General features: G+C 40.8%; 1 protein-coding gene across 1 annotated transcript; it reads left to right on the plus strand.

Annotated features, from left to right (window-relative positions):
- Positions 1-351: 351 nt before the first annotated feature.
- cyb5r4 (cytochrome b5 reductase 4) lies at positions 352-12,777 on the plus strand. Its single transcript, XM_071469881.1, has 16 exons — positions 352-708; positions 838-962; positions 1,418-1,571; positions 2,998-3,098; positions 3,754-3,838; positions 5,424-5,505; positions 5,596-5,653; positions 6,438-6,531; positions 7,068-7,100; positions 7,195-7,317; positions 7,499-7,639; positions 8,398-8,544; positions 9,779-9,929; positions 10,196-10,282; positions 10,869-11,030; positions 11,624-12,777. Exons 2-16 carry the CDS (start codon positions 879-881, stop codon positions 11,676-11,678), a joined length of 1,557 nt encoding a protein of 518 aa, XP_071325982.1. The 5' UTR covers positions 352-708; positions 838-878; the 3' UTR covers positions 11,679-12,777.
- Positions 12,778-13,112: the final 335 nt, after the last annotated feature.

Here is a 13,112-nt window from a genome sequence, read left to right on the forward strand (position 1 = left end):
CAGAGAGATTCAGAAGAGGATGATGATGCTGACAGTGACTCAAGTGGAGGAGGACATGCTTCATTTTTCATTGTTTCTTTAAATAGATTCATTTCAGGTGGGTTACTAGCATTTTTCATGGTAGTTTTTTAATGACAGTTTAAATGCACAAGTGAAATTATCATCACCAATGATGACTTTGCTCCATTGAGTGTCTCAACCATATCAGCATATATAATACTGGAACTGCAGTGCAGCCATTAATCCTGTTATTAATTATAACTGCGTTTCTCTTGCTATGACATGTTTTAATATCTATTATTAAAAATATATAATTTGACTCACACATCTTAGGTTAAATTTCTATACTAATGTTTCGTAGCTTTTGTAAACACTGGCGACATTTGCAATGTATAGAAGGAACACTAGAGGACAATGGACAGGCAGAGGAGAACCGTCGCAATTTGATGCCATCATTTGTTGATGGTGTCGTCAGAATGTGCGACAATTATTGTAGTCCGTATGGTGGCAGAACCTCAAACGCAGGAGTTAGCTCGTAGTCAACCACTAGATATCAAGCAATGATATAATTTGCTTGTTTAATTCTTAATTGACACGGGAAATATTACGTTTTATCGAATTTTGATATGACGATATATAATTCGCTGTTATGAGAAAGGTTTCACAGAGCGTAATGTCTTGTTAGCCTAGCATAGATTAGCCTTCTCGGTAAGCAACATTTCTTAACACAGTTATGAAAGTTATGTGTTACAACACAGGAAGAACTTGTAGCAGTCATCGTGACAACTGAACTGTCGCTCATGTGTTAACTGTGCTGAACTGCCGTTGTTTAAATAGGTTTTTTTCGAAACTGGGGCTGTTTCCGAAGCGTTCACAATATGTTGAACATTCCGACCCAGTCCTTCCCTGCGCCGAGCTCCCAGCAGCGAGTCGCACCGTCCGGCCAGTCCGGGAGGAGCAAGGTAGCACTTCTTTCTTTTCTTCTTCTCTGTCTTCCTCTTCTGTTTCTTCCTTGAGGTTTTACGGCAGCTGGTATTCATGGAGTTGTATTACTGGTCGCACTCCTATCACAGCAGATGAAAATAGTGCTACAGAAAGTATACGGAACTCGATTCCATATTCTGACAGCATAGAGATTAGTGATATGTATGACCCATAATAATAGTGAAGTTAATGGCTAAGTATTTCAGAGCCATTATTTCTTCAACACATACTAATCAACGCTATAGTGGGTATCACTTTAAAATGAAAACTACATAAAGGACTGGCACAATAACAATATCCTGTAGCATCTGCAGACTGAAGATGATGCTGCTGTGCTTGAAATTTACTGTCAACATGCCTTCACACCTCACTCCAGATGAAAATAAATAACAAACTTGTCCTTTGCTGCATGACTCGGCCATTATCTGAGCAGGTGGCCTTAAAGCCAGGCCACAGTCTAATGGACTGGATCCGGTTTTCTAAGAGTGGCAAAGATCTGACTGGGCTCAGAGGGCGCCTTATTGAAGTTACCGAGGAAGAGCTTCAGAAACACAACACAAGAGATGACTGCTGGACTTGCATACGAGGTGAGCCTGCTTGGTTGCCATGGAACTGGTTTTGCACTTAAGAGAAAAGGATGAATAACCAGCATGACAGCTGTAGTATTCAACAGATACACAGGACAGGATACTTAATGTCAGCTTAATGAAACTTAATGCTAATTTCTCTGGAGTACAATGGAATTTAGAGAGGTGCCTCCAGACAGGATGACCCATTGCTAATGTCAACTAGATCGAAGCACTGAACCCTCAGAGTTAAATGTGCATAAACATGGAAAGCATAAAACACATATAACAATACACATAAATACAATAACCTTTCAGCCACACACTAGTATAAACCCATGATGTTATGCTCTGGTATTATTCTCTTGATTAGATATTTTGACACATTCACACCAAAGTCCTGAAAGGTGTTCTTGAGCTGTTGGAGAGTTGTAATGCGATTTTTTGTCATCACCTTCTACACTGGTCTTTTGTGGTCCACTAGAGTGGTGGAAGCCTCTGAGTTCACCAGTGTGAGCTTGGCTTTTAACAGTGTGCTGAACTATTGTTTCCGATACACCTACACCAGTAATTTGTTTATGCGATGACTGCTTTACAAGCACTGACACTGGTCTGTCTGCACATTGATAATTAGACTTATATGGGTTTTCTGCAGTGGCAATTAGTAACTTGACTGATACAGAATCCCTCTTCAAATCAAAAACTATTCACTTAATATTAAGATAAGAGATAAGATAAGGTAAGATCCTTAAGGTAAAGTCCTTTATTAGTTCTCCAGTGGGGAAATTTGCTGTGTAACAGCAGCAAAGTGGACGGTACTAAAGAAATGCAAAATTAAAATATCAAATATTGAAAATTTACAAAAAGACTTCAGTGCAATATCATAAAATTCTTAAAAAAAAACCTTTCTGGCCATTATTCATTACCATAACACGGGCAGCTGTGGCTCAGGAGGTAGAGCGGGTCATCCACTTATCAGAAAGTCTGTGGTTCGATCCCCGGATCCTCCGGTCCACATGTTGAAGTTTGAACCCCACTGAACCACTGAACCCCAAATTGATGAAATCTGATGGCTGTCCCATCAGATTGAGTGAGTGTGAATGTTAGAAGCACTCCACTGTTGATGTAAGTGCTGTATGTCTGTGTGTGTGAATGGGTGAATGTGGCTCATGTTGTCAAGCACTTTGAGTGGTCAGTAAGACTAGAAAAGCGCTATATAAGCAGTCCATTTACCATAACTCAGGAACAGAAGAGGAGATTCTGGCCATATTTCACATCAATAATCTTGGGAGCTTACCTTCAAACTCTGATAATTGGTGGTGCTGCTGGGTGCAAGTCTTCACTACACATACTGTATGAGACAGACATGGATGTAAGGCATTACTTGAGTGATTGGCAGAGGTGTACAACCATGAGGCGGTGACTCTAGTTCTCTCTCTGTTTTCAGGTATGGTGTACAACGTGACCCCCTACATGGACTACCACCCTGGTGGAGAAGAGGAGCTGATGAAGGCAGCTGGGATAGATGGCACTGACCTGTTTGATCAGGTGTGGACAGTGATAAAGAAAATCACGCACCATTGTGTTTTAATGTTACATTTTAAAGGTAAAGGTGAAGTCCTTAATTTCCAGGTGTTAGTCATCACAAATGACTATTTCACCTTGATAGTTAAAGGGTTTATACATTTGAAAGACACTGTAATTATTTCCGAAACATCCAGGAAGTTTATTTGAGAAAAAGTTTACTTGGCATAGTTTTAGCGATCACTGAGGTATGGTTAAATTCCTACAGGAGACCATTAAAGAGGCTAGATGTTAGAGATTCTATTTCATGCTAGCAGCTTCTCAGCTAACAAGCCTTAATGAAGGCCATAGGTTTGTTATTAGTAGCCAACCACTGTTATTCTATTTCAAAATAAGTAGATTTTAGTGTCAAACTGGTAAAAGATTGTATTCTTAGCTGACAAATATTAGCCCTATGTTTGCTGTTTGTGGCTGACTGGGGCCAAACCAAAGGATGTTCCTGAAAAAGCTCAGTAAAAACAAACCCCAGGACCTTGGGAGGACTGGAACATGTTTTATTTTGGTGGCCTTGGGAGTTCTCCAGGGTTTGATGTAGTTCTGGGATCAGTTCATTGTGGTTGTGGATGACTTGATATGTTTATATATGTGTTTCTGTAGTGATATTTGTGTTCTTGCACAGGTCCATCGTTGGGTGAACTACGAGTCCATGTTGAAAGAGTGCCTGGTGGGCAGGATGGCCACTAAGGCTACCACAGCTATTAAAGGTACACACACACACACACACACACACACACACACACACACACACAGAACCTGTAATATCTCTGCATCAGTGTTCTCACATGCTGTCTATTGATCTGCAGCTTTGCCTCAGTGTTAACCTGATTGTCATGTAGTTTGGTAGTCTGTGATCTGAAGTGCACACAGTATCTGAGTATCGAGAAAACAGACAGAATAATCATTGGTCAGATGTGGTGATGTCAGGATTGCGAATGAAGGGATTTGTCAGATTTGTTAAGTGAAATAGATCTGGAGTGTATAGCCATTAGCCAACATTAACTCATGGAGGAACAAGGCAGAATGTGAGGGAGGAGATCTCCCTTATTGAACCTTCACCAAAGCTTCATTTAAACTAGGTCTAAAGACTGTTACCTCAGAGAAAGACTGAAAGCCTTTATTTACTGTCAACAAGAAAAAGATGAATCTGAGGAGAGAGTGGAACATCACTATTCTGTTCCCGAGTTTTATGAGACTTTCACAGAAGAAACTAAGATGATGTTTGCTGTTTATTGGTAATAGACAGTCTGTATTAGACAACAGAAAAATAAGAAACTAAGAAAATTGCACGTCTGACAACCAATCAGCCACATTTTTAGCCATGAAGAAGAACTGAAACCACAAAATAAGTTTTAAATCACATTACTTATGATTCAGAATGAACCCTTTCAAAACAGACAATGGATGTACTCTGATCATCCACAACATCAAAACCAGTGACCTGTTTTAATCATCAGTGTGTACTGCTTATTTATACCCAAATAACACAGGTAACTGTGTATACAAAAATTTAAATTGTGAGCCTTGATATTTGCTCTTCAAACAAACAAATGTTTGTCTTTTAGGTCTCAGATATTGATATTGGCATCAGTCGCAAAAACCCAGTAACAGTCAGGTCATAGTTAATACATATGTTCAACCTGTTGATATTTATTAATATATCAAGGTTGTAAGGAAACAATGACAAGCTGAACAAGAACACTGTCTCCTGACAGAGATATGAGTAATTCCTTTGTGAACAAAGTTAATAAAATGCTTTTGTTTCTAGTCCTGAAAGTGGGACCCAGTGTGTGTTGCTCCTTTTGCCAAGTTGATTTTCAACTCTTAGATGCTTGATTAATATGGGCCCTGGTGCAGCATTCAAAATCTTTTTCACAAAACCTGTGGTAAAGAAAAGATAAAGGGTGTTGTGTACTGAACATGAAGTATCTTTCTGGAGTCAACTCAAATCTGTGACATCAGAGTTTCTTACATTCAAACAATAATCGACAGTTTTCAAAATTTTGACTTAAAAATTAACACAACTGGATGTTTTGCTGGATTTTTAAGCCGCTGCTTATTAACTGGATTAACAGGAGTGAAACCCACTGGTTCCCTGGATATCAATCTAAAGAATGATGGGATGCCTCATTAATGATCACCATTAAGTTTGGTTTAAATGGACTAAAACATGGAAGATTCTTAAATCAGTTATTGGTCTCAAGTTGTATCATAGCAAAGTGTTATTGTCAGTTTAACCCTGCTCTGAATTTCAGTCTTTGTTGTGGTGATGTTTTGTGTTTTTCTTCTTAGCCATCATCCCTCCTCCACCACTGACTGGCCTCGCTCCACCTACCTCAGTAGCTCCTACCCGAGACAAAGACTCCTCGCCTCGGTATAAAAGATGAAACATGAAAAAAACCCACATACAACACATTTACACATACACAGTTACATGATTATCTGCTTTCTGGTGTTGGTGTAGGTACGACTGGTTCCAAACTGATGTGACGGTTCACATGGTCGTTTATGCTAAAAGAAAGGTAACCACACACACACACACACTCACACACACACACACACACACACACACTCACACACACACACATACTTGTACTTCTATCTTTGTGAGGACACTCATTGACATAATGAATTCCCTAGCCCCTTACCCTAACCTTAACCATCACAACTGAGTGCCTAACCCTAACTCTGACCCTAACCTTAACCTAAACCTAATTCTAACCATAACTCTAAAACCAAGTCTTAACCCTCAACATGTGATTTGAAGGTGTCTCAAAAAGTGAGGACCGGCCAAAATGTCCTCACTTTCCCAAAATTCTTCACTCTGTTAGTAAAATACTTTTTTTGGTCCTTACTATGTAGCAAGTACAAGTACACACACACACACACACACAAACACACACACACACACACACAGACCAACCTTTGATGACATATGGTAAAAGCTGTAATTGGAAATGCCAGTAGGTGGTTGATGAGATAGTGAGTGTGTGCAGAGAGACCAAGTACAACAACAGAACACAGAGGTCACTCTTCACACGTCTCCCTGCTGCACCATGTGTATACAGGCTACATCACAGACCTTTCTTCCAGCGTGTGAAGGCTGGGAGCGCTGAGGGGATGATCTCCCTGTTCATCAAACATTATTCATCAGAGTTTCTGGTGAAAGCTTTAGAGCATCTAACAGTTTCACAGTCATTTTTATTGTAATAAAGGTTTGAAGGATGAAGTTGTCCGTCCTCAAAGTCAAAGAGAGGCCTTGGTCAGTAGTTGAGTCATATTCCTGCATGTCGTTTGTTCTGTCAGATCCCCAGCTCAGGCTGCACCGTCGTTGACCTCAAGGCGGGTGTTCTCCGACTGGAAGTACTGCTGGGGAAGATGTCCTACATGATACATTTATGTGAGTAGAGATGTGACTTTCTACATTTTATTTTGCTGCGCTTCTACAACAACATAAGTCGGACACTGCAGTGCAGCACAGGTAGTTTACTTCCTCTTCCTTCTGAAAACCCCTTTACAATGTCTGTTTTGAAAAGTTAGCACTGTATGAATGTTGGAGTGAACGGGTGAATGTGGCCAGTGCTGCAAAGCACTTTGAGTGGTTGATAAGACTAAAGAAGCTCTATATAAGTGCAGTTTATTTATACAGTACTGTATAAATCAAGTTATTTAAATGAAGTTCACTTGCTTGCTTGTGACTGTTTTAGAAGGTGCTCATCCAATACAGTGTGATTAATAAGGTACAATTTAAATTTGTATAATTCTATTGAATTCTGTTAAAGTGGACAGATAGTAACATCCTCAGACTACTGTTCGTTGAATCAAATGACAACTTTAGTTTATATAGCCCAAGCAACTCTACACTGTGAACAATATTGTTATAGTATAGACAGGATTGTGTTTGTAAAATCAGAACTGTTTTTCATGCTCTTTCAGGTCTCTCTGAGGAAGTTGAAGGAACTGTATCTGGTGAGGAACAGCTTGACTCAGTGTAACAAAAAAGTCTGAAAGATCAGTGTTGAAGTTCTTTGGCTTGTTCTTATTCTTTAATTATCTTCATCAGTCCACACGGCTTTCTCAGTGGGAAAGATCCAGCTCAGCATGCGCAAGCAGGCTAAAGGAAAATGGACAAGTCTTGGTCGACCACTGGAGTTCCACAACACGTTTTTACTCAAGAAAGACAGAGGTGAGATCCAAGGGTAAAGAAAACAGAAATATGAGATATCTTTTGTAGGCTCATCTCAGCCAGAGCCACGTCCTGCTCCACACTCTGCGGTGTGTCTTTACATAACATTGATTTGTTTGATTATTAGCAACCCAACAAAAAGGGAAATAAATAACCTCCATCACTGATCTCCTGTTTTCAGCTCCATACTATCGGGATTGTGTGCTGGTGTCCAAGACTGAGGTGAATCACAACACCCATGTGTTCAGACTGCAGCTCCCACGTGGGACCGTCATGCATGTGCCTGTTGGAAAACATGTCTACCTCAAAGCCCTCATTCAAGGTAAGGAACCAGTCAGAAGGACTGCACTGCACTGAATACAGTAAAAGGTAACGTCTGTGTTTAACCACATACTCTGTTCACTTAACCCACTGAAATGAACTGCATTGCGTTATACAGAGAGGACTTTCTGTTATTTAGAGTAGAATCATTGGTATAAATGTGGTGGGAAAAATAATACAAACACCTGTCCATATAAAAGTTTAACAGCACCACAAACAGCAGCCTCCAAAATGACTATAAGGTTCAACAGCACCTCCCTGAAAGCAACTCAGACTGAACATGAATTACTGTTATTGCAGGTCTGCTGTGTTAGACTGCACTGAAAGTATAAGTAAGGAAAACAATGAAGCTGCTACCTTCAGTGGTGAGGGTGCAGTACAGTGACATTTAGATAGTATTCACACGCCTTCAGTTTTTTGTTATGTTGTAGCTAAAATTGTTTAAATGAGTTTTTCCCTCATCAATCTATACTCAATATAATAAAGTGAAAAAATAATGTTAGAAATTTTTGCAGATTTATTGAAAAGTAAAAGTGTAGATTGTTGTAGATTGATGAGGGAAAAATGAATGTATATGATTTTAGCAGATCCAGCCCCCCCTGCAACCCGGTTCAGATAAGCGGTACAGATAATAGATGGATGGATGATTTTTAGCTCAGAGCTGCAACATAACAATGAGCCTCGGTTGTCTCAAGCTGCCTGGACCCTGATTGTTGCTTTTGTGACTGTATGTTCGTCTTTATCTTTGTCCACATCCAGACGCCGAGGTAGTGAGGCCGTACACTCCAGTAGATCAGAGCCTGGCAACAGCCTCCCACCGCTCCTCACAGGAAGCAGACCTCTACCTCATGATCAAAGTCTACCCTGATGGAGTGTTCACCCAACATCTCAACAGCCTGCACACTGGTGAGTCACAGCCAGGCCATCACACAAGTCTTTGTGTGTGTTTATGTGTGTGTCATATTAGTAAATAAGGAGGAGAATAATGTGGGAGAGAGAAAAAACTAAATTGCAGGTCTAAATTGTTGGACTAAATCATTGGCCTGTTTAAGTTAGTAATGCAATAGAAAATTTGAAATTTGAAATATGGTGTGTCATGTGACTCACTGAAATAACAGGATAAATGCAGCCAAACTATGTTATAAAAACACTACAGTTGCTCAGCTGCTGTAAAATGATTTGGATTTTTATTGTGTGAAGTTCAAATGTAATGATCCCCAAACTATGATTCTACATTCAGTCTTTGTCTTTGTGGGAGGGTGTATTATCTTTTTCTTATCAAGAATGTGTTTGAGGTCGTCTTTTTGGACCGACATGTTTATTTGAAGTGAACTAATCCAGTGCAGTTTCTTATATTTTTTTGTGGTGCCTTCAGTCTTTGTTTCTGTCACTGAGATTTCTTCAGAATACATTTTTAAATCAAGGTCTCATCCCCCATCACAACTTTGCACACATGCACTATTTGCAGCTGCGCTTCCTTATCTCCTCACAATATTGAACTTGTCCTCCCTCAGGTGCATATGCATAAAAGAGGGAGGCGCTCTGCTGCAGACACACACAGTGTCCCACAGATAACAGGCAAACTGTGTCGCCATGCAACAGAACTCCTGCAGCAGAACACATCACCAAGCATCATCAATGACAAAGGCTGAATAAATGTGGCAGTGAGAGTGCACTGTTAGTGCACATTGGTCCCACAACTTTTCACATAGAATGGAAAATCATTTTAGATCAATACATCAGTTTACGAGTGATTACAAGTGACCAGTGTTTCAGGTGAATGTGGGAATTTAGATTAAACTGCAAAAGTCCCAGACTTCAGTAGTGATAAAATGATTCCATTGCCTGTGGGTTAGTAAAGATACATAAAGTTAAATGCTAAATTAAACAGTTTTGGGGTGATATTGGATTTTTTGAGGCATTTCTATTGTCATATCAAAATTCACCAAAATTCACCATCTCCTCCCCACAGCTGGCTCAGATGTACTGTCCAGTTCAGCAGCCTCAGAGTCCACTGTAACTGGCTTATATTTTGTTTTAACTTTATCAAATGTATGTTTTGTTGCTGTAGATCTTTACTCTGTTTGAGTCGTTGTATTCATTGTATGTTATTGCTCTCTTGTCTGGTGCTGCTCTCCAGGAGACTGTATATCCGTTAGTGGTCCAGAGGGTACTTTCACTCCCCGCCCCCTTCGTGATGTCACATACCTCTACCTATTAGCAGCAGGCACAGGATTCACACCCATGGCTCGCCTCCTCCAACTGGCCCTACAGGACATTGACACCATCAGGTGGGAGCTAAGACTGGGATCAGATCAGGAGGCCAAACACTCCGATCAGGCACAGGCAGCTCCACCTGTGTCACTATTATCACTGTGTTGACTTTGTAAAGTGTATTTCTCTCTACATCTCATGTCTTGTTTGAAAAAAGAACTCTACCTCTCCATGTAAACAACCTCCACAGTCCACAGTACAGTTATGAGAGAACATGTAGAGTGCGCTGTGTTTTACTGTTTGTACCACTGGTCATATTCACACCATGTTTGTGTGTTTTCAGAAACATCAGGCTGCTCTTCTTTAACCGACGGGAGGAGGACATTCTGTGGCGCTGTCAGCTGGACGAACTGGCTGCTGATAATGAGAGGTACTCAGCTGTTTGTCCCCGTCACAACCACAGCAGCAGATGTTAGTTATTATAAGTGACATAAGTCAGATGGTGGAGTGAGGAGAAATTTAACGTGTAGGCAGGAAAAGCAGAGAGAGAATTCAGAGAAGGAAGTGGAGGGGAGGTGAGAGGAGAAGAGGGGAGGGGAGGGGAGAGGAGAAGAGGGGAGAGGAGAGAAGAGAAGAGGGGAGGGGAAGAGAGGAGAGGAGAGAATAGGAGGGCAGGGGAGAGGAGAGGACAGGAGAGGAGAGAAGAGAAGAGAGTGTGAGCTGTTACCAGACCATCCTTTCAACATAGACATAATGAAGTGGTAATAGGTCCCAATAAGGTTGGTGGGAGTGGAAATGCCTATAAAACAATTAGGTAATCCTGTCTTTGATGATACTGACCAACAGCTGAGCCCTCTGGTGTGTCAGTTGATTTGGGAAATAACCCATAACAACATGAAGTGAGACTGATGATGTGTGCTTGAAATGCAGCTGATTCTTCTGGACGTCAGTGTGTTTGTATATAATCAGCGCGTGTGTGTGTGTGTGTGTGTGTGTGTGTGTGTGTTGTGTGTCAGGTTTCAGGTGGAGTACGTGCTCTCTGAGCCCTGTGAGACCTGGACCGGCAGGAGGGGTCGGGTGGATGAGTCCATGCTCCAGGATTTCATCAACAGGCCAGACGGGTCCAGATGTTACATATGTGTGTGTGGCCCCACTGCCTTCACTGAACTAACCCTAGGGTGGGTACTATGACCTCTTATAACCTTTACTGCACTGTCCCAGTGATACGCAGCCAGAGTGACTGAAGAGATTTGTAAATGATGAAGTGATGACATTTTATATCCCATGGGTCAAAGATCAACTTCACTGTGACATCATGTTGTTATGCAAAAAACACTTCTGACCATTAGTCAATGCTGTAGGAAGCAGGAAGGTGATTTTGACCATATTTCCTGCAACTTGACTCATTGACGGAGGCAAACAACCACGAAGCAGTGATGTAGTGTGGAAGCCCAAAACTAACAACTATATAATTATCAAAAAATATTTATTATAGATTCATTGTAAATAAAAACAACATTTAGTGACATCTGTTTCACTATCTCAGGGTTTGATGCATAAGATTCATCGAAATCCCAGATGACTATTTTGAGCAGGTTTATCTCCATATGATGGATTTGCCATTAGATGATTATGATGATAGTATTGAGAGACACTGAGTAATTACTACAGCTCTGGACAGACAGTTTTACAGGACATGAACCACTGTTTATAATTTTAATCACTCACTGAGCAGTTTTTCACCTACTTTCTTCTCTTGTTCATCTTTCAGGTTGTTGAAGCAGCAGGGCTTCAGTGACGGGGAGCTCCACGCCTTCCAGGGCTGAGGAGCTTTACTTTCATCCAACTCCCCCCTGCAAAGACTGTGTGTGTCTGTGAGTGAGTGAGAGAGGCAGTCAGTCCTAATTTATGAACCGTTTGTGAGAAATGAAAGGAAACTTGTATTTCTATGCACTGAGGACCTGATGATGCTGAGAGCAGACAAACATCACACCCCAGGCTCTGATCACAGAGTCACTGGGCAGTAAGACTCCAATCATCCCGGACATATCTGCCAGTTTCTTGAGTAAAGTGAATCGATTTCATTCGAACTATGAGCTGAACCATTGTACAGGCGTGCATAGAAATAAAATAACAGCAGTAACACACTGAGACAAAGAGAAACTGATCAGATTGTGTAAACTGATGAAGTATATGCAATATAACAAAGTAAATCTGTAGCAGAGGACACCCTGCAGACACTTAATGTTCCTGTTACATGATGCAGTCACAGGAGTTATATCCACTGCAGTGAAATGAATTACCTTATGGTGAAATGTTTAATGAATCCCCACAGGTTAGTCTCCGGCTTATTAAGACCTGGTCAATGTTCATTATTGCTTCTGATTGGAGTCTTGACTCCTGTTTAATCCTGAGTCAACACATTGACCTTTACAAACGGAGTTGATGTGTTTACAGTTTTAAGGGGAACTACAGACAGACTTAAAACGGTTTTTGCTGCCTTATGGAAATGAGTCACTCTGCAGAATAATGTCACTGTTCAGGATGTGATTGTTATTGGTGCTTTAAACAGTCCGAAAATATGTCATAGTTTGTAATCACACACTGAGGTTCCACTCTAGTTACCAGGTTGTTGACAGTTGTTAGCACGGAGAACTGGACAGCTGGAATCTAACAGACGTATGAAGGAGGAAGTCTCAGGGCTGGGTATCGAACTCTGAGGGTTTTATGGACCAACTGAATTAGTCTGATACTATAGAGGAGCCTGTATATGAGTGAATCTGATCAGTGTCAGCGAGCCAATCAGCATGCAGCAAGACCTAATAATGCTGGTGATTGGCTGTTTATTTACACAAACATGTTTGTGAAGAGGCTGAGACTAAAAATGAAAGTAAAAGGTAAAAATTAAAACTAAAGTAAAAGTTGTATCAGAATGTGTATTCAATTCAATGTTATTTGTATAGCGCCAAATCATAATATACATTATCTCAAGGCACTTTACAGGGTCAGGTCAAGACCTTACTTTGTTACATAGAAAAACCCAACAGTTCCCACAAAAAGGGGGAGGGGTTGGTTAAGGTAATGGTGTTATCAATAATAATGATAGTGAGAGTGGTTAATAGTAATGATGAGTAGTGGTGGATCTGGATCCTGCTGCTCCAGAGGCAGAGATACCTCAGAGAGAGAGAGAGAGAGAGAGAGAGAGAGAGAGAGAGAGAGAGAGAGAGACCAGTGAATCATGGGAATCCCCCAGCAGTCTA

Source organism: Trachinotus anak, unplaced genomic scaffold (genome assembly GCF_046630095.1).
Source record: "Trachinotus anak isolate AG129_WGS33_773 ecotype Australia unplaced genomic scaffold, CSIRO_AGI_Tana_v1 ptg000032l, whole genome shotgun sequence".
Classification (NCBI taxonomy): Eukaryota; Metazoa; Chordata; class Actinopteri; order Carangiformes; family Carangidae; genus Trachinotus; species Trachinotus anak.